This window comes from Acinonyx jubatus, chromosome B1 (assembly GCF_027475565.1).
Source record: "Acinonyx jubatus isolate Ajub_Pintada_27869175 chromosome B1, VMU_Ajub_asm_v1.0, whole genome shotgun sequence".
NCBI classification, from domain to species: Eukaryota; Metazoa; Chordata; class Mammalia; order Carnivora; family Felidae; genus Acinonyx; species Acinonyx jubatus.
The window spans coordinates 169437316-169465300 of record NC_069382.1 but is presented as its reverse complement, the minus strand read 5'-3'; the positions used below and the strand labels follow the sequence as shown (position 1 = coordinate 169465300).

The 27985-nt window shown below is 38.9% G+C and overlaps 1 protein-coding gene across 3 annotated transcripts in view; it reads right to left on the bottom strand.

Annotated features, from left to right (window-relative positions):
- The window catches only part of TMEM156 (transmembrane protein 156), a 56625-nt gene that overhangs the window by 15055 nt on the left and 13585 nt on the right, over positions 1 to 27985 (bottom strand). Inside the window, exons 2-6 of one of the 3 annotated variants that reach the window (XM_053217457.1) lie at positions 15471 to 15740; positions 13690 to 13950; positions 10662 to 10781; positions 7489 to 7572; positions 1299 to 1341 (exon numbers count right to left, since the gene is read on the bottom strand). In XM_053217457.1, coding sequence (XP_053073432.1) covers positions 1299 to 1341; positions 7489 to 7572; positions 10662 to 10781; positions 13690 to 13950; positions 15471 to 15740 — 778 coding nt within the window. The remainder of the gene's footprint in view (positions 1 to 1298; positions 1342 to 7488; positions 7573 to 10661; positions 10782 to 13689; positions 13951 to 15470; positions 15741 to 27985) is intronic. The other 2 variants (XM_015080498.3, XM_015080500.3) reach the window with 2 other exon arrangements.

The following is a 27985-nucleotide window of genomic DNA, read 5'->3' as shown; positions in this document are numbered from 1 at the left end:
AGGTCTGAACCAAACATTTCTTTGACTTTTTTCAGGAACCTCAGAATGGGTTTTGGCCTTCCTGAATCTAGTGAACAAAATGGATTTCCAGTGGTAGAAACTTTGATTAAAAATAAAACTCCATGCCTTGTGTTCTTGAATAAACCCTCATCACACTAGCCATGACAATGTCCACATTGTCTCTGATATTTTTCTTTTTCTTCTTCTTCTTTTTTTTTTTAGATTTCTATCACTTTTCAGAAGTGCTTTACATCTATGACATCTGGTTTGTAACTTCAATTCATCCTTCCAAAGTAATATTTGATTCCCACTGAGTAACAGAAACTTGCAAGGTGTTTTCTTCTCTTTGTTCCTGATGATTTTCATGTCAAAGACAAGGTACTTCTCCCACAGCGAAGGTACCTCTAAAACTTCCTCATTCTAGCCACGATCTCTTCGCTGCTTAGAGAATTTGTCCCATCAATTTTTTATATTCATATTTCCAAAGCTACCGGTTCAGCTATCCTTGGTTATGAAATTGGAAAGACAAAATAGCTAAAACCAAAACAAAACGAGGAATAGTAAACAGGACTAGGTATCCGTACCATGTATGATTCTGTGACCTCTATTTCCCCAATAGTGAATTTATCCAATTTTGTTGTAATTGCTTATTTGTCTGTCTCCTTGTGTGCAAAGACTGTATTTAATGCAGTTATATTCCCCAGAACCAACCTTCCAGTATGACACATAATAGGTAAAAATATGTGTCGAATGACTGAAAGAATGTCATCTAACTTCTTTGTGCCTCATTTTTCTTTTTTTTTTTTAATTTTTTTAACATTTATTTATTTTTGAGACAGAGAGAGACAGAGCATGAACAGGGGAGGAGCAGAGAGAGAGGGAGACACAGAATCCGAAACAGGCTCCAGACTCTGAGCTGTCAGCACAGAGCCCGACGCGGGGCTCGAACTCACAGACCGTGAGATCATGACCTGAGCTGAAGTCGGATGCTTAACCAACCGAGCCACCCAGGCGCCCCAATGCCTCATTTTTCTTAATGAAAGTGCATGGGTACGAGCTGTACAAGAAGTCAATTCTGGGGTGCCTCCTAGGAACTTGGAGATAAGGAAAATAAGATTGTCCTCTGAGAGTTAGCCTATGAAATCAACTCATAACCACAGCAGAAGCATTATCTTCAGAAATCATTCCCAGGTCAAAGCCTATTAAATGTTAAAAGTGCTGAGCCATCAAGCTATCCCTAAAATGGGGAAGAAGGCCTTTCAAGCTGTGTTGGCAAAGGAATCTGCTTTAAGACCTACCAAGCAAGCCTTGGCCGTGATTTGACTCCCAGCATGGTTTTGTCTGAGGAGAGAGGGCACACGTGTTAGCTGTCGGAAGTGTTTGGGTCCGTATTTTCTCTCGGTTGTAATACTCATTGTGAATCAATACGTTGGCCTTCTTATAAACCTGTTTTGTGAGCTGGGTTACATAATGGATCTTTTTTGGTGAGCCACCACTGCAGGAGGCTGAGCCTTCAGGCCTGAAGAAAGGCTCTGGACCAGGTAAAGTCACCAACGTGAGGCACCTGGGTTGCCTTGTGGGTGGAGCAGGCATGCAGCCTCAGCTGGCAGTGGGTACTCACGCCTGAACTTCCTCGTGACTTCATCAAAGCCAGTGTGGTTGCCTTGACGCTAAAAGGAAGAAACTCAAGGTAAGGGTAAAGGAGGTAATAACGATGTATTCTGATGTACTTTGAAAAATAGAAAGCACTACCAAGTGCAAAGCAGAATATTTTTACAAGCCCACTTGAGAGGGCTTGGAATTTAATAGGACCACATTTTGCTCAGCAGGGATGGGCTACGGATGGCTAACCCTGGAAATGGTGACCTCGGGGCTTCCTTCCCCTCCTTGTACTTTGGGAGATTCGGCCATGACTCCGTGGAGACAATGGCAATAATGTCTAAACTGTTATCCACAAAGTACTTGCTTTCCTTATAGGAGCTTCTCCAGAAATGAAGGAATGCAAGTTAATCTTCACAGATCACTGTAGTCAAGATGGATGCGGAAGTTCTCTGATGGTTTGGTGATTCTTACTCAGTTCTCTAATCTGGCTCTGAGAAAACCTTCCAGTCTTATTTCTTCTTATTGCCCTAGGAATGCAGAACTTCAGCACCACTATGCACCCTTCTGACCTTTTCATCACATAAAAACATTGGCACTTTTGTGCAAGCCCAAGATAGCTAGTTGCTTTTTAGGGCTAATAGAACCAATTATGGTAGCTTAAAATAGATTTCCATTATTCAAGGAGCCAACTCTCTACTGTGTTCAAATCTCCATCTGTTATTGTTAACAGTGATCCTAAAACCACTCAGCTGTTCCAAATCTGGCCAGTGTGAAAATCAAATGAGGACGGGGAAAATACATGACTGCAAAATTACCTAGAATTAACAACTGAAGAGAACAGACAGCTGCCAGTACTCTGAGCCATTGTCTCACTTGCCAGTTTGTTCACACTCCAAGGAATGAAACTGATGAAGTGTTTAAAAGTTATAATTTAGGGGGAAAAAGGTTTTGAAAGGTCTTTGTAAGACAGCTGCAGCCATTGTTTCAACATAGCCAATGTAGAGTTGTATTTATTTAACAAATATGTATTGGGTACCTACAGTGTGTCCTCATAAGCACTATGCTATAAGCTGGGGATGCTGTGATGAATATTATCAGGTCGAGTCCCTGACCTCAGGGAGCTAACTGGCTCATGGGAGCCACATCAATCAAACAATAACACAAATATATAAAATAACAATAGTGATCATTGCCACAAAGCGAGATTTGTGGCATTACGAAGATGTGTGATATAGGGAATTGCCCTGGTCTACAAGGTCCAATATGACTTCCTTGGGGAAGTGTTAGCTGAGCCAAGATGGGAAGGGCCAGTGGGAGGAGGTGAGGTCTGCAGGGAGTGGCTAGTTCAGGCAGGGAAAGTTTGTGCGAAGATGGAGATGTTTATCTGCATGTGTTTTATCTTCAGTTCTTCCAGGCCTAGCACAAAAGGCTATCACATAAAGGCATTCAATGGATGAATAGATAAATCATCCTATTCTGCCTATAGATTCCTCACACTTAAGAAATTCTTCCTGCATGTAGAGTCATCTTCTGCATTCGATCTATTCTGTAACCCACCAGATGGCTGCAACCTTTACTGTTTTATGAACCCAAATCCGTAGTTTAGGAGTCGTAAATGCTACAGTTAAGCAAGTAAAAATTAAATTTCCATGTTACTTTGCTTGGTTGTTGGGCATCTGGCACGAGTAATTTATCTTCTTTTCTGCTGGAAATCGAAAGCTGCTTAGTCTTTATTATGCTGGCCATAAACATGTTGCAAATTGTAATTTTACATTGCCATTCGTTTTATTTGGGGGGTAATACAAATTACTGGGTCATCCACTTACTTCTGGCATTTAGTAATTCTCTTTCACAGTAAAATTCCATTTTCTTTCCTTCATGGTCCCTAAGAACCCACTCACATTAACTGCAAAAAACATATCACTAACGCTGAAATGTTACTTTGAGGGAGACTCACACTGTCACACACAAGCTCCTACAACCTTATACAGGGTAGAGAAAATGTTTCATCTCGGTCTCCAGTGTTAAATATAAAAACGCAAGGAGAGTTGTGATCTGTGGCTTAACCCAGCAGGAGTCAACTCCTCAGTTCACCATAGTCAGTAAGTGGTGAGCCAAAAAGCCTGCGGGACAAAATTGAGTTTGAACCCTCACTCTGCTAGGAACTGCCTGTAAGTCAGTTACATAAACTCTCTTAATTTCAGTTTTTCTCATCAGGAAAAAAAGCGACATTGTTGTGAAATGAAATACAATGATATCTGTGAAAGTTGCCTGATAAATGTTTATAGTTGAATCGGGTTTCCCTTCTCCTAAGGCACCGAGGGGTAGAATTTCCTTAGCTGTGCTGTCAGCTCTGTGACAGCAGAGACTGCTGGTCTGTGCCCCTGTCCCATCAATGCTTAGCATAACACATGCCCCTTAGTCGGTATTCAGTAGATTTGGGTTGAATATTTGAAGGTGAAGAATTTCAAGTTTTAAAGATTCCTCCATATTCTTTTTTTTTTTTTTAATGTTTATTTATTTATTTGGCAGGGGGAGAGAATCCCAAGCAGGCTCTGTACTGTCAGCTCAGCATCAGACATGGGGCTCAATCCCACGAACCATGAGATCATGACCTGAGCCGGATTGGACCCTCAACTGACTGAGCCACCCAGGTACCCCAAGATTTCAACATTTTCGATGGTCACAGAGGGGGAGATGACATAGGCCACCTCACTGGCCTATGCAGCAGGAGTGAGTAGAAGCTCTAGTCCTAGAAACCTGGTGTCATAGATATTTAGTTATCGGCTATCCAACTTGTGGACATCTCAGGGGTGCTCTCAAAGACGCAGGAGGCCAGAGGGCAGATATTGCTGCTTCCTGGCTCCAGGGTACCAATCTGTGGCTTGCGCTCATTCAACCAAATAACCCTCCTTGGGGCTTTGAATTCTGGACAGTGATACAAAGCTGAAATGGTCAAAGGGTAGCTCTGGAAGCTCGGAGGGAGTGTTCAGTGGTAGTGATCCGATCAGAGACATGCTCACCAGGCCACTCCCACTGTGACTTTGGCTGTATTTTTGGCTGCCTGGCCTCCCTTAACTCTTGTCTATTTTGCAACCTCTGAGTGCCTAACACGTCTGTTGTTTCTAGGGGTTACCTACTGGTTTTCCAATATGTTTCCTTGCTGGCAACCCAGCCAAGTTGATTGCTATTGTTTGCCTCTGATGATTCAGGTCCTAGGCCACTGCTCCTGCCCCTGACTTTGGTCTCCCGACAGTGATCAACCCTTTAAACACTGTTTTAGGGATACATTTCAAAGTTGCTTTTGCATAGTTCTCAAAATTTCTTCTTCAAGAAGGTCAATGTATTTCATTATTCCTTGATATCCTTAGCAATGCTGCAGAATGAGTTATATGTTCTTTAATGAAGTAGAATTATGTGCCCTCTGATCACTCTCACTTTGTCTTCACCTTTCCCAAACCCCAAGATTCATTTCTTGCTCATCTGCTCTTTCTACTTCATACTCATTTCCCCTCAGGGTTTCTGTGATTTAATAAGCTTTTATTTTGCACAAACTACGTGCCAGATATTATGTCAGGGACAAGGATCCGAAGCTGAATAAGAGAGTCATCACCTGTGTGAAGATAACAATCCACTGAATAACATGGAAACTAGATTGATGTCAGGACAGGCAACCTAAGCCATCCCGTTTCTCAAAGCCAGGAAGAAAATATTAGAGACACATAAAAGCTTAGGATTTGATTCTGCGTGCCATCGCTTTCTACAGCAATGAGATATGCTTACTCTCCCAGTGTTTGCTCCAGAGCGGGTCGGGCACTGTGCAATGCCAGGGGCTGGGTACTCTCTCTGTTTCTCTCTCATCCTTTTGAGGGTGTGAGCCTATCTATCTCTGTGTGTACATGTGTAACAACGCTTACTTTGTACTACGTGAACAACTGGAGAGGCATTCACGACAGCAAGCCGCTCTGCCAAATGTGACTGTAGTCTCTGCTCCCTTTGAATAATCTGGTTTTTTTTTTGTTTTTTGTTTTTTTTTTACTCATGTTACTGCTTCTCCAGAGAACCATGCTGGCACATTTTTTCCTTGCATTCTCACTGCTGCCTATAATCCATCATTACAAAGAGAGGCCTTAAAAACGGCACTCAAGGGAGACATTATTTCCTTTCCATTTCTCTCTCAGAAAGAGCAACTTATAATAGGAGAGGAAAAATTGCATTTAGGCTAAAGGATTATAAATAACAAAGAATCTGCTTCTCCTCCCCCCCTCCCCCACCAGCCCTTAAGATGCTAAGCCTCAAAAGGACTCTTGATTTTTTTTTTTTTTAGAAAGGCCTTCACCCCCTGGCTCGCTCTAAGCATTAATATTATATACCTGGTCATAAAGCTAGAGGATTTTTAATGAGAGCTATTAAAGGGAACGGATGCCGGAAACAGTTTCCTCTGGTGAATGAAAATCAAAGGCTCATAAATACAACTTGTGAGGTTAGTCTTGTGGTTAGCTAGTACTTTAAATTTGTGATTCCCCTGATTATACGAGTTGGCAGGGGGACTATTGACTTTTTCTCAGACAAAACTGCACGGCTCAAAATTATGACTTGAAAAGAGTGAGAACCAGGATTCCTAAGGCCCCTGACAAGCTCTGCAGAACTGGGTTAAAACATTCCTGGTATATGAATGTCAGGCCTGGGAACCGCCTAAGAGGAAGAACAGGGGAAATACCATTTCCTCCCTACAAAAATGAATTTTGGCATCTGAAACAACCTTATGATTTTAATTTCATTAATCCAACAAAATTGTCACTGACCACACAAACCACACTGGCCCACATTTGGTTACTATCAAATGATCACTAAGCTAACTGCTTATTATTATCCATAGGTTAGTATTTTACTGCTCACACCGAGAAGAGAAAGTCTGCATTTTTTTGTTTAATTGAGTTCTTTGGGTGCATTCATTCCAAGTTTCCCTCAAGCTAGGGGTCCAAGTACATGCTAATCTAAGTAGATAAGAAAAGTCTCGGGAGCACAGTTCCCAGGAAATGCTGGGCACAGATCTGCATGTGGCTGCGATGCAGTTGCAGCGGGGGCCTGAGGCTTTGTTCAGTTTCCTTTCATTTTTGAAAACCGTTTATACACCAGACTTGAAGCTTCCCCTTATCTGACTTCTCACAAAGTATGAGGCAGCCGGCTCACTGGCTAATACGCCAGGAGCTGTAGAAATATCACTCATGATTCTGTGGTTTTCCAAGAGTCGAGGACAGGACGTCTCCCTGATGAAGGAGAGGACTTTGCTCATCTCACATTCTCCCTCTCTTTCTTTTTAATATGACTTGACAGCTTGAATTCAGAAGGAGGCTTCACAATTAGGAGATCGAACCACAGCGTCTGTGCTAACAGCTCCCTTAGCCGCTCTAATTAGGGTTCCCTTATTCCATTTCTGTTTCTCGGGAGAGGACAGGGGACTTTTTAATTGGGGCTATTAGAAGTTCTCTTTACACAATGACACGCTTTGCTAAGTGAAAGCCCTAGCAAAAGCCATGCCCACTCTGCAATTACTCCTTGCAATTCTGAGGAATAATAGTATCTTGTCTCATTTAAAAATAAATCTGAAGCTGATTCCTTATTGCTTTCTCTCCTCTGCCTACTCACATGAATTTCTTCTTGCCAATTAGGCAAACTTTCCATTATTTAGGGAGCTAGTTTTGATCATGAGTGTCCCCTGATAGTAAGACATATTAAACTAGATTTCATTTGCCCACAGCTCCTTTTTTCCAGATACAAGGCCAATTTAAATGAGCTTAGATCATTCGATCTTGGGTCTACAGTGGAATGGTGAAGCACTGGGATTTTCAAAGCCATGCTCTGTCTGCACATCATAGAACTCACCTGAAATGACCCGCACGTTCAGTGTTCGCAGTTTCTCAGAATCCTTTCCTTTTAAGAGAACAAATGTACGTTCGTATTTATGACCTATTCCAAGAACAGAAATTAAATATTTAAGTGATAAACAACCACATTCTTAATATATATTCCCCATGTTGACTCAAAGGATTACCAAGGAAAATGGGCCATTCACAACAGGGTCGGGAGCCACGAGACATTAAGAGCTTTCCTTATTAAGTTCTTTTCCATGAGCAAATACAGGTTCTTTCTAAAGCAAGCAGTTTCTCCACTACCATAAATGCCATCATGCCGTCTCCTCTAAGGAAAAGCACCAGCTGTCATGTATAGGATGTTATTATTCCTTACATTATTATATATACATAGATATGTACAGAATATTTAATGCATATTGACTTTTAATGTCTATTTATTTTGAGAGAGAGAGAGAGAGCACAGAGAGAGAAGGAAACAGAGAGAATCCCGAACAGGACCCATGTCATCAGTGCAGAGCCCGACGTGGGGCTTGAACTCAGGAACCATGAGATTATGACCTGTGCCGAAATCCAGAGCCAGACGTTGGACTGAGCCACCCAGGCGCCCCTTTAATGCATATTTAATGCCCTAAATGGTGTGATATTTTTTCATTACTTTACATGCTTGGATTTGTAAGACAAGCCTTCAAAAGTCACTAAGCCTGTCATTTGGGTAGATGTTCATAAGATTTTCACTCCCCACTATTGGTTTCTTTCTAGACATTTTCTCTATCTAGCTACTACTATCTCTCTTTCCCGATATGCAGTTACATAGAAAAGCAGATCAAGAAACTCAAAACCATGCACTATTTGCAAATAACATGTTCATTTAAAATAATATTTTTAAAACCAGAAAGACCTCTGGGGTGCCTGGTTGGCTCAGTTGGTTAAGCTTCTGACCCTCGATTTTGCCCCAGGTCGTGATCTCACTATCGTGAGATCAAGCCCCACATCAGGTTCCACGCTGGGCATGGAAGACTGCTGAAGATTCTTTTTCTCCTTTTCCCTCTGCCCCTCTCCCACATGTGTGCGTGCACTCTCTCTCTCAAAAAAGAAAAAAAAACAATAACAACTAGGAAAACCCTAGGAATTAATTCTGATATTTTATTAGCTGTATAACTTTGGAAAAACCATTTAATCTCTCTGAGGCTCAGGGTTTTCTTCATCTATAAATGAAAATAATAGTACATACCCTGTTTACATACTTTGAGAAGCTAGTAAAAAAAAAGCTTGTGAAAATGCTCTGAAAATGGTTATTCTACAAATACACAATGTTGATGATATTATTATATATTAGCCTTATATACTACAGTATCAATGGTAAGACTTGATATGAAACTGCTTTCAGAAATACCTGCAACAAATACATAGCCTAAAGAGTTAACGGTACCTTCACCCCAACCTAGGGGCAACCATTTGTTCTGCCTACTGAGATGCCCAGCACAGCCTTGCCTGGCAAAGAATTTAAGAGTGTTGGGTGCCTGGGTGGCTCGTTTGGTTAAGCAGCTGACTGTTGGTTTCAGCTCAGATCATTATCTCACAGTTTGTGAGTTCAAGTGTTGGGCTCTGCACTGACAACGTGAAGCCTGCCTGGGATTCTTTCTCTCTCTCTCTCTCTTCCCTTCTTCCACTCATTCTCTCCCTCCCTCCCTCCCTCTCTCTCTCTCTCTCCCTCAAAATATATAAATAGACTTTAAAAGAATTAAAAAAAAGAGTCTTAGGAAATACTCCAACCATCCCAATACTACTCTCCCTTATTGAGAACTACTATGCACTAGACACTGTGATAAACTTCTTCTAGAACCTCTTTAACGCAATCCTTACCTGTGGGGTAATGGTGATTATTCTTGTTTTACAGAGGGGAAAAAGGGGACATTTAGATCTAGTAAATACCTTGCTCAAAGTCACATAACTGATGAGTGATAGTACTAACATTCTATTCTGTCTACCTATCTCCAAAGCCTCTTCTCTTAAGGATACATTTTAGACTGTCTTTAAGTGACCATCTACTCATATTGTAAACTATTGCTCAGGCGTGATATTCAGCCAGTAAAGGCATGGACATACCCCGGAAGTGTCAGTGTATGCACAGGTACACAGTAGAAGAGCCAGTACACGCATGGGTACACACCTAAAGGGTTGATATATGTGTGAGTTCACACCATTAGGGCTACTTGAGCAGTTTACAGTCAATGTCCATCCTGATAGATGGATGCCTGAGTCATACTAAATTTTTTTTTTTTGAGGGAGAGAGAGAGTGTGTGTGTGTAAGCGGGTAGGGGAGGGGCCCTGGGTGAGGGGAGAGAATCCCAAGCAAGCTCCATACCCAGCACAGGGCCTGATGTGGGGCTTGAACTCACAACCATGACATCATGACCTGAGCCAAAACCAAGAATCAGCTACTTAACTGAATGAGCCACCCAGGCACCCCAAATTAAATATTTTTAATATCATCCCTATTGTCTGATTTCCAATCACACATTTTAGCTTTGCCCAGCCAAAAATCTACTGACACCCTTCTACTTATGAAAAGAATGACTCACACACTCATCACCTAGAGCCACTCTGCTCAAGATCTCCAACTCTGAAATTCTTTATCCTCACTCCCTACCCTTCTACCTCTCTTCTGCATTCACTTCCACTGAGCCTCTGCTCCACCTCCAGCCCTTTTGAACTCCTGCCTAGCTTCGCCTCCCCTCTATTCTCTTGTCTGAGTAGAGAAAGATACATGAAGCTTCTTGAATGCTGACACTGTGTCTCACTTATGCTTCTTTTCCTTGGGTAACCTAGAACTGCCACTGACACGCAGTGGGTGCTCAATAAATGGCAAACTGAACTTTAAAAGGAATGTACATCTAGGGGCACCCGTGTGGCTCAGTCAGTTAGGAGTCTGACTTCAGCTCAGGTCATGATCTCGCGGTTCATGAGTTCGAGCCCCACGTCGGGCTCTGTGCTGCCAGGTCAGGGCCTGGAGCCTGCTTCGGATTCTGTGTCTCCTTCTTTCTCTGCCCCTCCCCCACTAGAACTCTGTCTCTCTCTCTCTCAAAAATAAGCCGTAAGAAAATTTTTTTTCAAGAACGTAAATCTATAGATGAGACCCTAAATGAATTGTGCCAGACAACAGATTTACTCCTTGATACTTACTCTGCCACTTCCACACTCTTCTGTGGCTTTCAAGTATTTTGTGGATAGTGAGGATGAGCAAAAATATAAAAACAACTAGAACTAAAACGTACCAAGTGATCTTCATGGAACAAGTGAAATCTGCAAAGAAAAAAAATGCCATAAAAATACAATAAAATGATACAACAGAGAGAGGCCATATGGCGGTGTGGTTGTATTCTAGTACATATTCTAGCCTTAACTGAAAAGCTAAATATCTAGCCATCACTGTTACAGGGTCATTTGCTCTCCTGACTTCTTCCTTGACATATTAAATGGGTGTATTAAATGAAGAAATTTGACCAGGGAGCTTCCATGGGTTCATTTAGCTCCAAAATTCTAGGTTCAATTTCACTTAGAGGTTATGCCGGCAGGAGTTGCCAGGTAGTTGCTATCACTAGGCTAAAACCACAAAAAGCAGAGTCCCAGTATCAGGGCCATTTGTAATTAACAGGTGTGACCCTGGGCCAAGCAGCCAAAAATTAGGTCCTCAAATTGACCAAGATGCAGTGAGCGTAAGGAAGATGGAGAAGAAAGAGAAAGACAAAGAGAAAGGGTTGGAATGAGGCATATAAGAAGAGGCCAAAGCAGATAAATAGTCAGACTCCCCTTTCTGCACAGACTTTCACTGCAATGATCAGATCAGGTGCACATATTAATTAGATAGTTACCCTAGCCTACAAAAAAAAAGCTTGTTCATTCAAATGACAATGAGGCTCATGGGAAGGATAGTCCCCAGCCAGCAACAGTTTAGCACCATCTCCTTTGGTGCCATAAAGACACTGGCCAACCGACCTAGGAATCGGTGACATAGCAGAAGGTGACCTCATCATGTCCAAGACATAGCTGTCTACTGACTTCCCAAGCCACCCTGTGGACCCTCCTCTTTGCACACAAAACACAGTACTTACTCAAGGTAGCAGGATATATAACTTGTTTATACCCTTGGATGTTTGCCCTTGTGGGGTTCAGGTTCATGATATGGGTACCCCTTTCACAGGGGCCACCCCCATGGGCAGATGTACATTATATTGTCATCCAACATTTATTTAGAGAAGAGACTGAATGGAGAAAAGATAAAAGTTGACTGGAACAGCAGCCCTCAGCAACTGCCCCCCCCCCCCAAATCATCCCAAGCCCTTCAGCTGCAAACTTGCAGTCCTTGCTCAGCAAAGTAAAAGTATGCAGGTGACCGGAATGGAAGACTTACAGTGGCAGCAAGAACCACGTTGGGCCCAATGGCCAAGGTGTCACTGGGCACCAATCAAGCTATGAAAAAAGAACCACGCATTCACCAACTTTATATAACAATAGCAGAATGTCCACAGTTGGGGCCAAGCCTGCCTGTACACCCACCAAAGCCCCAGTGCAAATGCAGAAGAATGTGTCTCCCCACATCCCATGCTGTCACGTACCCCCCATCCCTGCAGTCATCTTGGAAAGGATCAAGGGGGAACAGAGAGGAATCTGAAAAAAGTCTGAAGAGACAAATTTACCAGATTGGACTAAATTTAGTTTCACCCCCTGGTAGATAGGGCTTTTAAGGGAGATCAAATTAGTCTCTGCACAGCAGAGTAAAATATGAATGCATTTTAAATCTCCTACACGTGACAAACGGATATACTTTTTCCAGAATACAATACTACATACTTGTATACCACTGTTATCTTGCTGAGTTATGGACACAAAAAAGTTGTCAACTATGATTTCACTTTGACTAGCATTTATCGATTTTTTTCATTAACACAAAAAATTGTCTTAAAATCATACTTATGGAAGTGCTTATTTTTCCTTTATGTTTTAGAAAACATAAAAAGCAATTAGATGGATACATTGAAAGAAATATAAGTTTTTAATATTTATAATGCAAACCTCTTTATCTTTCAGATTTCATCATTGTTATGCAGTCCTTCCAAAGCCTACCTTCCAATCTCACTCCTGAACCCAAGGGAACTGACCCCTCTGTTCAGATCTTCTCTCTTACCCTATACACACATCTTGAAATACCCACTAACTGCAGAGGCTGTAGGGCCCTGCAGACTAACTCACAAGAGAAATTCCTTTGAAGCCTCATATTTTACTTTAAAAATGCATATGTATTATATAGTTGTGTTTGCTTTAAGATATATATAATATTTTCTAAATAATTTTATCTGAAAAATTAAAGCTTTTAAAGCATTCTAAGGCAATATGAAAGGCTTCCATATATCTGAAATATCAAAAAGCACAGCAACTTACTCTACCATAGCACCTGTCACACTGAATTTACTTGCTTGACCACTTTACATTCATCTATTTTTGTGTCCCTAATGTTAGCACATTGCTTGGCATACAGTAGGCACTTATTAAATGGTTATATCATAAAATGTTCTCAAAAGTAGATTTTATGGGTGAAGTGGGGCACACTGCCTAGAAGAAAGGATCAATTCTGGCAATTCAGAATAGGGTACCTAGGAAGCTAATAAGCTTAAAAGGGAAGTAAGATATGTCTAAGTTTTATCTTTTGGACTCCTACCTTTCCCTCAGAGCCATCCAGTGACCCAGAGTACCTAACCTCCACCCTGCTTATCTCCATGCTTTGCATGAAAAATCCAATTTTATCCAGTCCTCAGTCTCAACTTTAGGAGAAATCATGTTAAGTCAATTCAAAATAAAGTTTTCACAGCCCATCAGAATGTACATGAATGTTTGCCTTTAAAAATAAATTTCACCCTTTAATACCTAGGTGTGGTGGTGTTACATCAAGCACAGCTAATAGGCATGTCCAAAGTTACTCTGAGGTCTTTCTAGTGCCCCTCAAATCACAACCCGCAGATGCCTCCTCAGACTCTGGGTACTGCTAGACCCCATGAAAAGCAAAAAATAAACAGATAAAAGGGCTAACATTCTTTCCAGTCATACTATTTCATCAACAAAATTCAACTATTTAACTTTTAGTGAAGTTAATGTGTTAGCCTTTATTTAAGTTTGTGTCCAATTCTCTTTCCCTCTAACTTCCTTAAATACATACTTTTGACATCCTTTTCTAGGTGCAGAGAAATGTGTGTACAATTATTCAGGTATTCCATAATCCTACAAGTATGGTTCATAGACTTTTCCTCCTTTGGATCTTCTTCCACAATTGCTGACGTTCTGGTGTGGGTTTTAAGATTACATGTAATGTTATGTTCTTCCAAGTGGTCAACTATAGGAGCTACAGTGAAGTTAAAATGTCGACAAGGTGAATGAAAGTCATTTGCCTTCACTTCCGTTGATCCTTTCATGGTAAGAACTGGGAAGAGATTAGGAAAATGTTATTTGCAACATAGTAATACGTAGTAAGAAAGCACACACTACTCAAAACTAAATCCCTTGCTTCCTCTACAAAGTAGAAATGAGAAGCTCCCTGCACTAAAAATAATGATTAAAGTGCTTACATATTTTAAGATTGTGAAAACCAGGTGACATTTGGGTTGAAATAGAATTGGGGCATCTCAAGGAAAATACAAACGTTTCCCTGATGATTTGTGGGACAGATTATAATGCTCCAAGAGAGAAATGCCTAGTTATGCCCATTTTGAATCCCTGGTCAGCCAGAGAAGAAGGAGAAGAAGGAGGAGGAGAAGGAGGAGGAGAAGAGGAATGGGGGGGGGGGGTGAAGAAAGAAAGGGAAAGAAAATAAATAATGCAAGGAAAGAAAGAAAGAAAAATAATAAATTGATTGCTGTTGTTCTAAACCACTGAGTTTTGAGGTAAAATGTTACACAACCATAGCAACTGGAATAATTTATCAATGCACTGTTTGACATTTCAAGGAGGCAGAGAAGTAGCATCTATGAGTGACCAACCCTTAAAACACTTCTTAGTTCTCTATCACCATAAAGGTACTTTCCCAATTTGCTTTCTGGTGAATTTGACCTAGAATCCTGCAATAGTTGCAGCACTAGTTGAATAAGAACCCAGAAAAAGGTACCTCTTTTATACTTCATCTAAAGTCAATACCAAGAAATCTCATTCCCATTCTGAAAGAATAGAAAAAATGCCAATATGGAGAGATCCAGGCAGCAATCTCACTGAATAGGTATAAATAATAAATCTGATGCTTGGGCCTGAGGCCACTAGTGTATTTTATGACTACAAGTGAATTATTTAATTTCTCAATGATACAAGTTGATTTGATTTAATTAAATAATATATATTCATTCTCAAAATAGATGTGAGATTCAGTTAAACATTACACATAATACAGTTATTCTTTTATTTTTTCATTCTTTAAACAAATATTTATTAAGCATCTAGTGTTAGGCATTCTGCTAAGATCTAGAAATATAGTGAACAAAGACAAAGTCTCCAGCATCAGGAGGCTCACTGGATAGTTAGACAAGTGAAAAGACAATGCATATTCAGTGGATAAATGTTAGGTAGGACTAGGTACAAATGTATCAAGGATTCAATGACTCCTTAAGGAATCAAAGTTCGATTCTACTGTGAGAACCTATAGGTTTACTTAGACTTTTTTTTAATTTTTAAAACTTCGATACCTTTGAAGAAAGCATGCTAAATAATCTTTTAACCATCAAATTACATAAATTGTGGTGGCATTTTGATGTATTTTAAGAATAGATATTTTGGTTTGGTAAAGTAAACCAAGAACGAGTAATGTCCCAAAGCCCTGCAAGCCACTCATCAAGAGCCACACTGCTGATTGTTCCAATACCATTGGATTTAAAATGAAATGGTTTATTACGTTTTTAACAGAATAAAGTGGTTTATCCTTGACAAATTTTATTATCACTTTCTCTTTACTTTTACCTTTTGATGTTTGTTCCTGAGAAATAAAATCCATGAGTTTTGTGGACTCACAAGCCAAACATGAGGAGCACATTTTAAATTCATTCGTGATGCCTTGGCAAATTCTGGTGAAGTTTTGAAAGTTGGAGTGATTTAGAAAGATTCCCATAATAGTCTGAGTTTCTTTTATTGGTTTCAGAAAAGTCACAAAAGAAAAATTTAAAGAGGGGAGTGAATAGTTGAAATTAGGTTGTAAACACACTTCCAGACATGATAGCTCCAATATATTTCCTATAAAGGAAAAAAAAAATGTGTTTACTATGAAATCCTGAGTTTTTGTCATTCAAGTAAATACATAACAAGTGCCTGGTTTTTCTTAGGCAGACACAGTATATTTCAGCTTGTCAGTGACAAGAATGTTTTTACATGAATTAACAACATCTATTTCATTTAAATATTTCCTTTAAAAATTTGTCAACATTCCCTATTAATTTTCAGGGAAGAGAAATTGAGACATTCTTGGAAACCTTAACATTTAACCGTCTCTCTTCTGGGAAAGTTTTAATGAACAAAGCTTGGGTTCCTCCAAATCCATCTGTCCCCAAATAGAGGTTTAAGTCAATTGCACAGAATTGAACAGGGAATGAAAATCTTGAACAGTAAGTCTGTATTAGTTTCCAAGGGCTGCTGTAACAAATTACTACAACCTCGGTAGTTTAAAACAAGAGAAATTATTCTCTTGCAACTCTAGAAACCAGAAGTTCAAACATCCGTTTTATTGGTCTGAAATCTGGGTGTCTGCAGGACCACTGTCCCTTTGAAGGCTCTGAGGAAGAATCTGTTTCTGGCCACCCTCTTCCAATTTTTGGTGGCCATTGGCATTCCTTAGCTTGTGGCCACATCACTCCAATCTCCGTGTTTCTGGTCACATTGCTTTCTCCTCTGTCCTGTCTTCTACTCTTCTGTCTGTGTCATCTCCCTCTGCCTCTCTTATAACATGTTATATAACAATTGTGATTGAATTTAGGTTCCACCTGGGTAATACAGGATAATCTCCCCATCTCAAGATCCTGAAGTTAACCATATCTGTAGAGACCTTTTTTCCTTATGAGGTAACACAAGTTCCAGGCATTAGCACGTGATATCTTTGGGTAGCCATTATTCAACCTATCTGAACCTCCAAAGATGACATTTAACAGAGTGACACCCTAATTTTTATTTTTGCCTGAAGACAAACATTAGATATGGAAATGATGGTATAAAAGAAAGAACATTGTATTCAAAATAAGACAAGGACTCTAGAGCTATATCTGTCATTAGGCAAGATACTTGGACAATTTACTTAATCTCTGTAAGTCTTGTTTTGTTATCAGCAAAATAGAGATAAGACCTCTAGATCCTGCTAACCTCATCAGATTATAGTAGCATCAAGTGGTATAGTACATATGAAAACACTTTTGAAATTTGTACAGATGTATATTATTTAAAATTCAAACCTATATTCCAAAGTGAAAATTAAAAATTCAACTTGCATTTAAGGTAGAATTATCTGTGAAATAATTCGCATAAGTAATTAAAACTCACTATATAAAAACTGAGAATCCCTATTTAGCAGTAATGATCATGTAAGGAATAGGTAAGCTCTCTCTCTCAGGTATTCCTAGTGTGACAGTCATTTGCTAGTAGGAAAAAATAACTCAATTGTCCCTTTATGTGACTTTCTTTACCATTTCTCATATAATCACATAGGGCAAAATAAATGTTTTAGTTTTTCAAGTAATGTGGAGTATGATGAAAGAATTACTTCAATTCTTACAGTGATTACTACTAGTCATACATCTTGGTTCAATATTAAAAGAAACCCAGGCTATCGATTGGTATTAAAGAATTTTTTATTTGTGGAATTTGTATTTTAATAATAATTCCATACGTGTCTCATTACTGATGGTTATATTTTTATTATTTAATAAAATTAGAGGCTTGTTTTCAGTCCTCTACATTTGAAATTGTTTCTATAATGATTCACATGTGATTTCTAGCTATAAACACATTTCATACTTGCATTGCTATAAAGGGTTTTTTTGGGGGGGGGAGATGATATTTTACTCAAATCCACAATTTTATTAACATATTTGTTAATATATTTATAAACAATGTTATGATTGAATTGTAACTAATTTTTAAAACTATTTTCTTCAATAATAATGTCCCAGGAAGGAGAAAGAAATGTACAATCTGATGGAACACTATAACCTATAGTTTTTTTATACTATTAAAAGACACAAAAACATCTCTTGCCATGTTTCCATTTTACTTACTGGCATTTTTCATCTTACAAAATTTTCCATTTCTTGAATTTGTGTTCCTATGATACAATCTAGATAGGGAAATTTTTGCTGTGAATATTACAATCATCTTATCCAATAAGTGACCAGCTAGGCTTTCTGGAATTAATGCTATATCCTTTATATTTGACTATGAGGTAATTATGATGGTTTTTAAACCTTAGTTTTAAATAATTCAATTGGAAAGGAAATAAATAGAGGATATATCCTTCCCTGGTATAATTTTAAGAAATATTAAATTGTACTCAATCATTTTTGTTATCAGGTGGCCTATTTTCTCATCTCCAAAAACAAGGATATATGAATTTAACTACTGCCATTAATATTGCTGGCAGTCAGACATCTAAATTCTCACTCCCATAGATAGAAATGCATTCCAGAATTACTCCAGTACTATGACTGCAATCTCTCAGCATAAGTATATAGAATATTAAGTAGAATTAGGAAAAAACATTACAGGGGCACCTGGGTGGCTTAGTTGGTTGAGCCTCTGGCTCTTGACTTCAGTTCAGGTCGTGATCTCACAGTTCATGGGTTCAAACCCTGCATCAGGCTCTGTGCTGTGTCAGCACACAGTCTGCTTGGAATTCTCTCTCCCTCTCTCTCTGCCCCTACCCCACTCATGCTTGCCCTCTCTGTCTCTGTCTCTGTCTCCCCCCTCTCAAAATGAATACATAAACTTAAAAAAAAAAAATACATTACACTATAGGACAAATGCCCAAGTCAAACTTTTTTTTTTAAGAAAGCCAGAGAGTAAGGCTATAAAAACATCAACTACCTTTATTTTCTTTTTTAATTTTTATGATAAAGCTTTATCATATATAAGCATATGTAAAATGTGTCGTGTCAGTTGAAGAATGATAAAAATAAACAAACACCCATATATCTATCATGCAGATTAAGGATATTAATATTACCAATATCTTTGAAGCACCCTATCCCTTCTCATCCCTACATATTCCTTTCCAAGAGGTTAACCACAATCATGAATTTTGTGTTTATCACTCCTTTGCTTTATCTTAGAGTCTTTCCAAGATGTACATATTCCTAAATAACAGTGTTTCATTTAACATATTTTGGAAATGTGTTTGTGTGTGTGTGTGTGTGTGTGTGTGTATACATATATATATGGAATATACTATATGTATTCATCTATGACTTACCTTTTTTGTTTAATATGTTTTAGTCATGTCGCTGCATATAGCTATAGTTAATTTAATTGTCTGTAGTATTGTTTTGAATGAATATACCACAAGTTGTTTATTCTTCTGACAGTAAACATTTGGGTTCTTTCTATTTTTATTGTTATGAATAATGCTGCTATGAACTATAGCCCTCATACATTGCCAGTGGGAACATAAAATAGTGCAACCACTTTGGAAAACAGATTTCCATCTTTTATATGTTAAATATATACTTTGTATATGACCCAATAATTCTACTCCTAGAAATTTACACAAGAGAAATAAAAATACCTATACATGAATTTTCATGGCAGCTTTTTTATTTGTAATAGCCATGAACTGGAAGCAATCCAAAAGCCCAGCAACTAGTGAATATATAAGCAATTCCTGGCATACCTTTATAATGGACTATACTATTCAGCAACAAAAAGCAAGAAAATACTGATCCAAACAACAACATGTACACAATGAAACTCAAATACATTATGCCAAGGGAAAGAAGCCTGATACAAATGATTACATAGTTTATTATTCTATTTAAATGAAATCCTAGGAAATGGAAAAATATATTGACAGTGGGAGAAGGGTTTTTCTGCAGAGGAGAAAGAGGGACCTTTGTGGGGTTTTAGAAAGTGTTATATCTTGATTGTGGTGGTAGTTACATTGGTGTGAACATTTGTGAAACCTCGAACTATACACTTACAATTAGAGCATTTTATTATATGTAAGTCTTATCTCAGTAAATTTTATGTTTGAATAATGCTATTATGAATGTTGATGAACATATCTGCCATTTTCTCTAGTATACATACTGAGTAAAATTGCTGGGTTTTCAGTATGTGTATCTTTGATTTTCCTAGAAAATGCCAAATTGTTATATGAAGTGATTGTACCAATTTATATTCTTTTGTGTGATGTATAAAGGTTCCTATTGACAATACATATTGGCCAAGGCCTTTCAAGTTTTGCCAATTCAGTGAGTATTAACTAGAATCTCACTATGTTTCAAAGTGTTTTTTCTTGTTTTTTCTATTTTGACATATTTTTCTGTTAGGTTGTTTTTCTTTTCTTATTACTGTTTGGGAGTTCTTTAAAATTTCTATTTAAAATTTTAAGAAGGTCTTTAAATATTTTGTCAAGATAACTTCTCACAGATTATGCCTTATCAATTCATTTTCTTTATGATCTTTTAGATAAAAGAAGCTCTAAGTTTGAATGCAGCAAATCTGTCAATCGTTTCTTTACAATTTGTGCTTTGTGCCTTAAGAAATCCTTTTCCCTTAAAGTTAAAATGAACTTCTAAAAGTTTTAAAGTTTTGCCTTTACATTTTTGTTCTTAATCTATCTGGAATTGGGTACAGTGTGAAGTAGGAAGCCACGTTAATTTTTTCCACATGTGATAATCAATTGCATTAGCATTTATTGGGTAGACTATCTTTTCCTCGCTACCCATAAAGACACCTCTGACATATATCAAGTACCCGTGGATATATGAGTGTGTTTCTGGGATCTCAATTTTGTTCCATTAATCCATTTTTCTGTCTTGGCAAATTACACTGACTTAATTACTTTTGCTTCATAAAAAAGCTTTTATATCTGATAGGAAAAGTCCACTCACCTTGTTCATTTCTTTTAAAAGTGTCTTAGCTATTCTTGGCCCTTTGCTCTTTACAATAAATTTTAGAATCAGCTTGTTAAGATCAGAACCTAGCTGTGATTCTGACTTGAACCCTGAAATCCATTGGAAAAGAGAGATAAGATATTGAGTTCCTCCTGTCGCTTTTTTCTTCCTTCCTTTCTCTATTTATCTGGGCTTTCTTTGACATCTTTCAATGATCTCTCTACATTATACCCCATATACCTTTTGTTAGATTTCCTCCTGGGTTCCTTACTTTTTGTTGTTAGGGCCAACAGTATCGTTTAAGGGTGTGTTTTAGGTTTGTTAGTGGCATATGGAAATACAATTGACTTTTGAACATCAATTTTATTTTTTGCCACTTATAAACTTCTTTATTAACTTTTATTTTGTATAAATCTTTTGGACTTTCTATGCAGATATGCTTACCAACTACAAATAAAAACAATCTTATTTATTGATTTCCAATCCTCATAACTTTTATTTCTTTTACTTTTCTTATTGCACTACCAGGACCCCTAGTACCATGAAGAATAGACATGTTGAGAGAGGGCATCTTTGCTTGTTCTTGATCTTAAAGAATACTTACATTTCATCACTGGGAATAATATTTCATATAATCATTTTTGGAGATCAGTTTAAGGAAGCTCGCTTCTATTCCTAGTTTGCTAATGGTTTTTCATTACAAGGGCTGTTGAATATAATTCAATGCTCATTCAAGAACTTTGAGATGATTGTGTGTTCTTTCTTATTTAATCTGTTAATACAGTGAATTACGTTATTAGGTTTGCTAATGCTAACTCATCTTGTATTCCAGGTATATCTAATTTGATAATTTTACACACCTTTATACATGTTTGATCATTTTTATCCAATTAGATTCTTTTTTTAATTTTTTATTTATTTTTATTTTTTTTTAATATGAAATTTACTGTCAAATTGGTTTCCATACAACACCCAGTGCTCATCCCAACAGGTGCCCTCCTCAATGCCCATCACCCACCCTCCCCTCCTTCCCACCCCCCATCAACCCTCAGTTTGTTCTCAGTTTTTAAGAGTCTCTTATGTTTTGACTCCCTCCCTCTCTAATCTTTTTTTTCCCCTTCCCCTCCCCCATGGTCTTCTGTTAAGTTTCTCAGGATCCACATAAGAGTGAAAACATATGGTATCTGTCTTTCTATGTCTGACTTATTTCACTTAACATAACACTCTCCACTTCCATCCACATTGCTACAAAAGGCCATATTTCATTCTTTATCATTGCCACGTAGTATTCCATTGTGTATATAAACCACAATTTCTTTATCCATTCATCAGTTGATGGACATTTAGGCTCTTTCCATAATTTGGCTCTTGTTGAAAGTGTTGCTATAAACATTGGGGTACAAGTGCCCCTATGAATCAACACTCCTATTTCCCTTGGGTATATCCTTAGCAGTGCTATTGCTGGGTCATAGGGTAGATACGTTTTTAATTTTTTGAGGAACCTCCACACAGTTTTCCAGAGCGGCTGCACCAGTTTGCATTCCCACCAACAGTGCAAGAGGCTTCCCGTTTCTCCACATCCTCACCAGCATCTATAGTCTCTTGATTTGTTCATTTCGGCCACTGACTGGCGTGAGGTGGTATCTGAGTGTGGTTTTGATTTGTATTTCCCTGATGAGGAGTGACGTTGAGCATCTTTTCATGTGCCTGTTGGCCATCTGGATGTCTTCTTTAGAAAATGTCTATTCATGTCTTCTGCCCATTTCTTCAATGGATTATTTGTTTTTTGGGTATGGAGTTTGGTGAGCTCTTTATAGATTTTGGATACTAGCCCTTTGTCCGATATGTCATTTGCAAATATCTTTTCCCATTCTGTTGGTTGCCTTTTAGTTTTGTTGATCGGTTCCTTTGCTGTGAAGAAGTTTTCCATCTTCATGAGGTCCCAATAGTTCCTTTTTGCTTTTAATTTCCTTGCCTGTGGGGATGTGTCAAGTAAGAAATTGCTGCGGCTGAAGTCAGAGAGGTTTTTTCCTGCTTTCTCCTCTAGGGTTTGATGGTTTCCTGTCTCACATTCAGTTCCTTTATCCATTTTGAGTTTATTTTTGTGAATGGTGTAAGAAAGCGGTCTAGTTTCGTTCTTCTGCATGTTGTTGTCCAGTTCTCCCAGCACCATTTGTTAAAGAGACTGTCTTTTTTCCATTGGATATTCTTTCCTGCTTTGTCAAAGATTAGTTGACCATACTTTTGTGGGTCTAGTTCTGGGGCTTCTATTCCATTCCATTGGTCTATGTGTCTGTTTTTGTGCCAATACCATGCTGTCTTGATGATGACAGCTTTGTAGTAGAGGCTGACATCTGGGATTGTGATGCCTCCCGCTTTGGTCTTCTTCTTCAAAATTACTTTGGCTATTCAGGGCCTTTTGTGGTTCCATACGAATTTTAGGATTGCTTGTTCTAGTTTCGAGAAGAATGCTGGTGCAATTTTGATTGGGATTGCATTGAATGTGTAGATAGCTTTGGGTAGTATTGACATTTTGGCAATATTTATTCTTCCAATCCATGAGCAGGGAATGTTTTTCCATTTCTTTTTATCTTCTTCAATTTCCTTCATAACTTTCTATAGTTTTCAGCATACAGATCTTTTACATCTTTGGTTAGATTTATTCCTAGGTATATGCTTCGTGGTGCAATTGTGAATGGGATCAGTTTCTTTATTTGTCTTTCTGTTGCTTCATTAGTGTATAAGAATGCAACTGATTTCTGTACATTGATTTTGTATCCTGCGACTTTGCTGAATTCATGTATCAATTCTAGCAGACTTTTGGTGGAGTCTATTGGGTTTTCCATGTATAATATCATGTCATCTGCAAAAAGCGAAAGCTTGACTTCATCTTTGCCAATTTGGATGCCTTTGATTTCCTTTTGTTGTCTGATTGCTGATGCTAGAACTTCCAACACTATGTTAAACAACAGCGGTGAGAGTGGACATCCCTGTTGTGTTCCTGATCTCAGGGGGAAAGCTCTCAGTTTTTCCCCATTGAGGATGATACTAGCTGTGGGCTTTTCATAAATGGCTTTTATGATGTTTAAGTATGTTCCTTCTATCCCGACTTTCTCGAGGGTTTTTACTAAGAAAGGATGCTGAATTTTGTCAAATGCTTTTTCCACATTGATTGACAGGATCATGTGGTTCTTATATTTTCTTTTATTAATGTGATGTATCACATTGATTGATTTGCGAATGTTGAACCAGCCCTGCATCCCAGAAATGAATCCCACTTGATCATGGTGAATAATTCTTTTTATATGCTGTTGAATTCTATTTGCTAGTATCTTATTGAGAATTTTTGCATCCATATTCATCAGGGATATTGGCCTGTAGTTCTCTTTTTTTACTGGGTCTCTGTCTGGTTTAGGAATCAAAGTAATGCTGGCTTCATAGAATGAGTCTGGAAGTTTTCCTTCCCTTTCTATTTTTTGGAACAGCTTGAGAAGGATAGGTATTATCTCTGCTTTAAATGTCTGGTACAATTCCCCAGGGAAGCCATCTGGTCCTGGACTCTTATTGTTGGGAGGTTTTTGATAACTTATTCAATTTCTTTGCTGGTTATGAGTCTGTTCAAGTTTTCTATTTCTTCCTGTTCGAGTTTTTGAAGTGTGTGGGTGCTTAGGAATTTGTCCATTTCTTCTAGGTTGTCCAGTTTGTTAGCATATAATTTTTCATAGTATTCCCTGATAATTGCTTGTATTTCTGAGGGATTGGTTGTAATAATTCCATTTTCATTCATGATTTTATCTATTTGGGTCATCTCCCTTTTCTTTTTGAGAAGCCTGGCTAGAGGTTTATCAATTTTGTTTATTTTTTCAAAAAACCAACTCTTGGTTTCATTGATCTGATCTACTGGTTTTTTAGATTCTATATTGTTTATTTCTGCTCTGATCTTTATTATTTCTCTTCATCTGCTGGGTTTGGGGTGTCTTTGCTGTTCTGCTTCTATTTCCTTTAGGTGGGCTATTAGATTTTGTATTTGGGATTTTTCTTGTTGTTTGAGATAGGCCTGGATTGCAATGTATTTTCCTCCCAGGACTGCCTTCGCTGCATCCCAAAGTGTTTGGATTGTTGTATTTTCATTTTCATTTGTTTCCATATATTTTTAAATTTCTTCTCTAATTGCCTGGTTGACCCATTCATTCTTTAGTAGGGTGTTCTTTAACCTCCATGCTTTTGGAGGTTTTCCAGACTTTTTCCTGTGGTTGATTTCAAGTTTAAAGCATTGTGGTCTGAAAGTGTGCATGGTATGATTTCAATTCTTTCATACTTATGAAGGGCTATTTTGTGACCCAGTATGTGATCTATCTTGGAGAATGTTCCATGTGCTCTCGAGAAGAAAGCATATTCTGTTGTTTTGGGATGCAGAGTTCTAAATATATCTGTCAAGTTCATCTGATCCAATGTATCATTCAGGGCTCTTGTTTCTTTATTGATACTGTGTCTAGATGATCTTTCCATTGCTATAAGTGGAGTATTAAAGTCCCCTGAAATTACCACATTCTTATCAATAAGGTTGCTTATGTATTTGGGGGCTCCCATATTTGGTGCATAGACATTTATAATTGTTAGCTCTTCCTGATGGATAGACCCTGTAATTATTATATAATGCCCTTCTTCATCTCTTGTTACACCCTTAATTTAAAGTCTAGTTTTTCTGATATAAGTATGGCTACTCCAGCTTTCTTTTGACTTACAGTAGCCTGATAGATAGTTCTCTATCTCCTCACTTTCAATCTGAAGGTGTCCTCAGGTCTCAAATGAGTCTCTTGTAGACAGCAAATAGATGGGTCTTGTTTATTTATCCATTCTGATACCCTATGTCTTTTGGTTGGAGCATTTAGTCCATTTACATTCAGCGTTATTATAGAAAGATATGGGTTTACAGTCATTGTGATGTCTGTAGGTTTCATGCTTGTAGTGATGTCTCTGGTACTTTGTGGTCCTTACAACATTTCACTCATAGAATCCCCCTTAGGAGCACTTGTAGGGCTAGTTTAATGGTGATGAATTCCTTCAGTTTTTGTTTGTTTGGGAAAACCTTTATCTCTCCTTCTATTCTGAAGGACGGGCTTGCTGGATAAAGGATTCTCGGCTGCATATTTTTCTGTTCATCACATTGAAGATTTCCTGCCATTTCTTTCTGGCCTGCCAAGTTTCAGTAGATAGGTCTGCCACTAGTCTTATGGGTCTCCCTTTATAAGTAAGAGCGTGTTTATCCCTAGCTGCTTTTGGAATTTTCTCTTTATCCTTGTATTTTGCCAGTTTCAGAAGATATGTTGTGCAGAAGATTGATTCAAGTTACATCTGAAGGGAGTTCTCCGTGCCTCTTGGATTTCAATGCCTGTTTCCTTCCCCAGATCTGGGAAGTTCTCAGCTATGATTTGTTCAAGTACACCTTCAGCCCCTTTCTCTCTTTCTTCCTCTTCTGGACTTCCTATTATACGGATATTGTTCCGTTTGATTGCATCACTTAGTTCTCTAATTCTCCCCTCATAATCCTGGATTTTTTATCTCTCTTTTTCTCAGCTTCCTCTTTTTCCATAATTTTATCTTCTAATTCACCTATTCTCTCCTATGCCTTTTCAATCCAAGCTGTGGTCACCTCCATTTTATTTTGCATCTCATTTATAGCACTTTTTAAGCTCCTGATGACTATTTATTAGTCCTTTGATCTCTGTAGCAATAGATTCTCTGCTGTCCTCTATACTTTTTTTCAAGCCCAGTGGTTAATTTTATGACTATTATTCTAAATTCTTGTTCTGTTATATTGCTTAAGTCGGTTTTGATCAATTCATTAGCTGTCACTACTTCCTAGAGTTTCTTTTGAGGAGAGTTCTTCTGTTTCGTCATTTTGGATAGTCCCTGGAGTGGGGCTGAACTACAGGGCACTTCTCCTGTGCTGTCTGGAGTAACTTGTGTTGGTGGACGGGCCGCAGTCAGACCCGATGTCTGTCCCCAGCCCACTGCTGGGGTCACAGTCAGACTGATGTGTACCTTATCTTCCCCTCTCCCAGGGGCAGGACTCACTGTGGAGTGGTGTGGCCCCTGTCCGGGCTGCTTCCACACTGCCAGGCTTGTGGTGCTGCTTTGATGGGATCTGGCATATTAGCCGGGGTGGGTCTGCAAGGTGCACAGGGGCGGGAGGGGCAGGCTCAGCTCGCTTTGCCATTGGTGGTCCCCTGTGGGAGGGGCCCTGTGGCACCGGGAGGGAGGCAGAACCATCAGAGGGATGGATGCACAGAAGCACAGCATTGGGTGTTTGCGTGGTGCAAGCAAGTTCAGTGACAGGAACTGTTTCCCTTTGGGATTTAGGCTGAGGACGGGAAAGGGAGATGGCACTTGACAGCACCTTTGTTCCCCTGCCAAGCTGAGCTCTGTCTTCCCAGGCTCAACAACTCTCCCTCCTGGATTCCTCTTGCCCTCCCCACTCTCCGAGAGCAGAGCTGTTGACTTTTAACATTCCAGATGTTAAGTCCCGCTGGCTGTCAGAACTCACGGAGTCCAGCCCCTCCGCTTTTGCAAGCCAGACTCAGGGGCTCTGCCTTGCCAGGCAGGCTGCCCCTCCACTGCCCCGGCTCCCTCCCACCAGTCCATGTAGCGTGCACCGCCTCTCTGCCCTTCCTACCCTCTTCCATGGGCCTCTTGTATACACTTGGCTCTGGAGAGTCCATTCTGCTAGTCTTCTGGTGGTTTTCTGGGTTATTTAGGCAGATGTGGGTGGAATCTAAGTGGTCAGCAGGACAAGGTGAGCCCAGCACCCTTCTATGCGGCCATCTTCCCCTCTAGATTCTTTTTTTTAAGATTTAATTTTAGTAATCTCTACACCTAATATGGGGCTTGAACTCACAACCCCAAGATCAAGAGTTGCATACTCTACTGACTGAGTCAGCCAGGTGCCCCTATCCAATTAGATTCTTAATGTTTTGTTTTAAAATATTTTTTTTAGGAGAGAGAGTGCAAATGGGGGACAGGGCAGAGGGAGAGAGACAGACAGACAGACAGACAGACAAAGAATCTTAAGCAGGCTCCATGATCAGCACAGAGCCTGACTGAGTCTCAATCCCAGAACCCTGGGATCATGACTTGAGTCAAAATCAAAAGTCAGATGCTCAACCGACTAAGCCACTCAGGTACCCCCTAATCAATGTTTATAAATGAGAATGGCCTGTAAGTTTTTCTTTTTTGTTCCATCATTGTTAAGTTTGGGTACCAAGATATATACTAGCCTTAAAAAATAAATTGGAAAATACTCCCCTGTTTCTATCTTCTGGAAATGTTTATTATAAAATTATTTTATCTATTCAACCTATTTCTTGAAAGTTTGGCAGAACATGC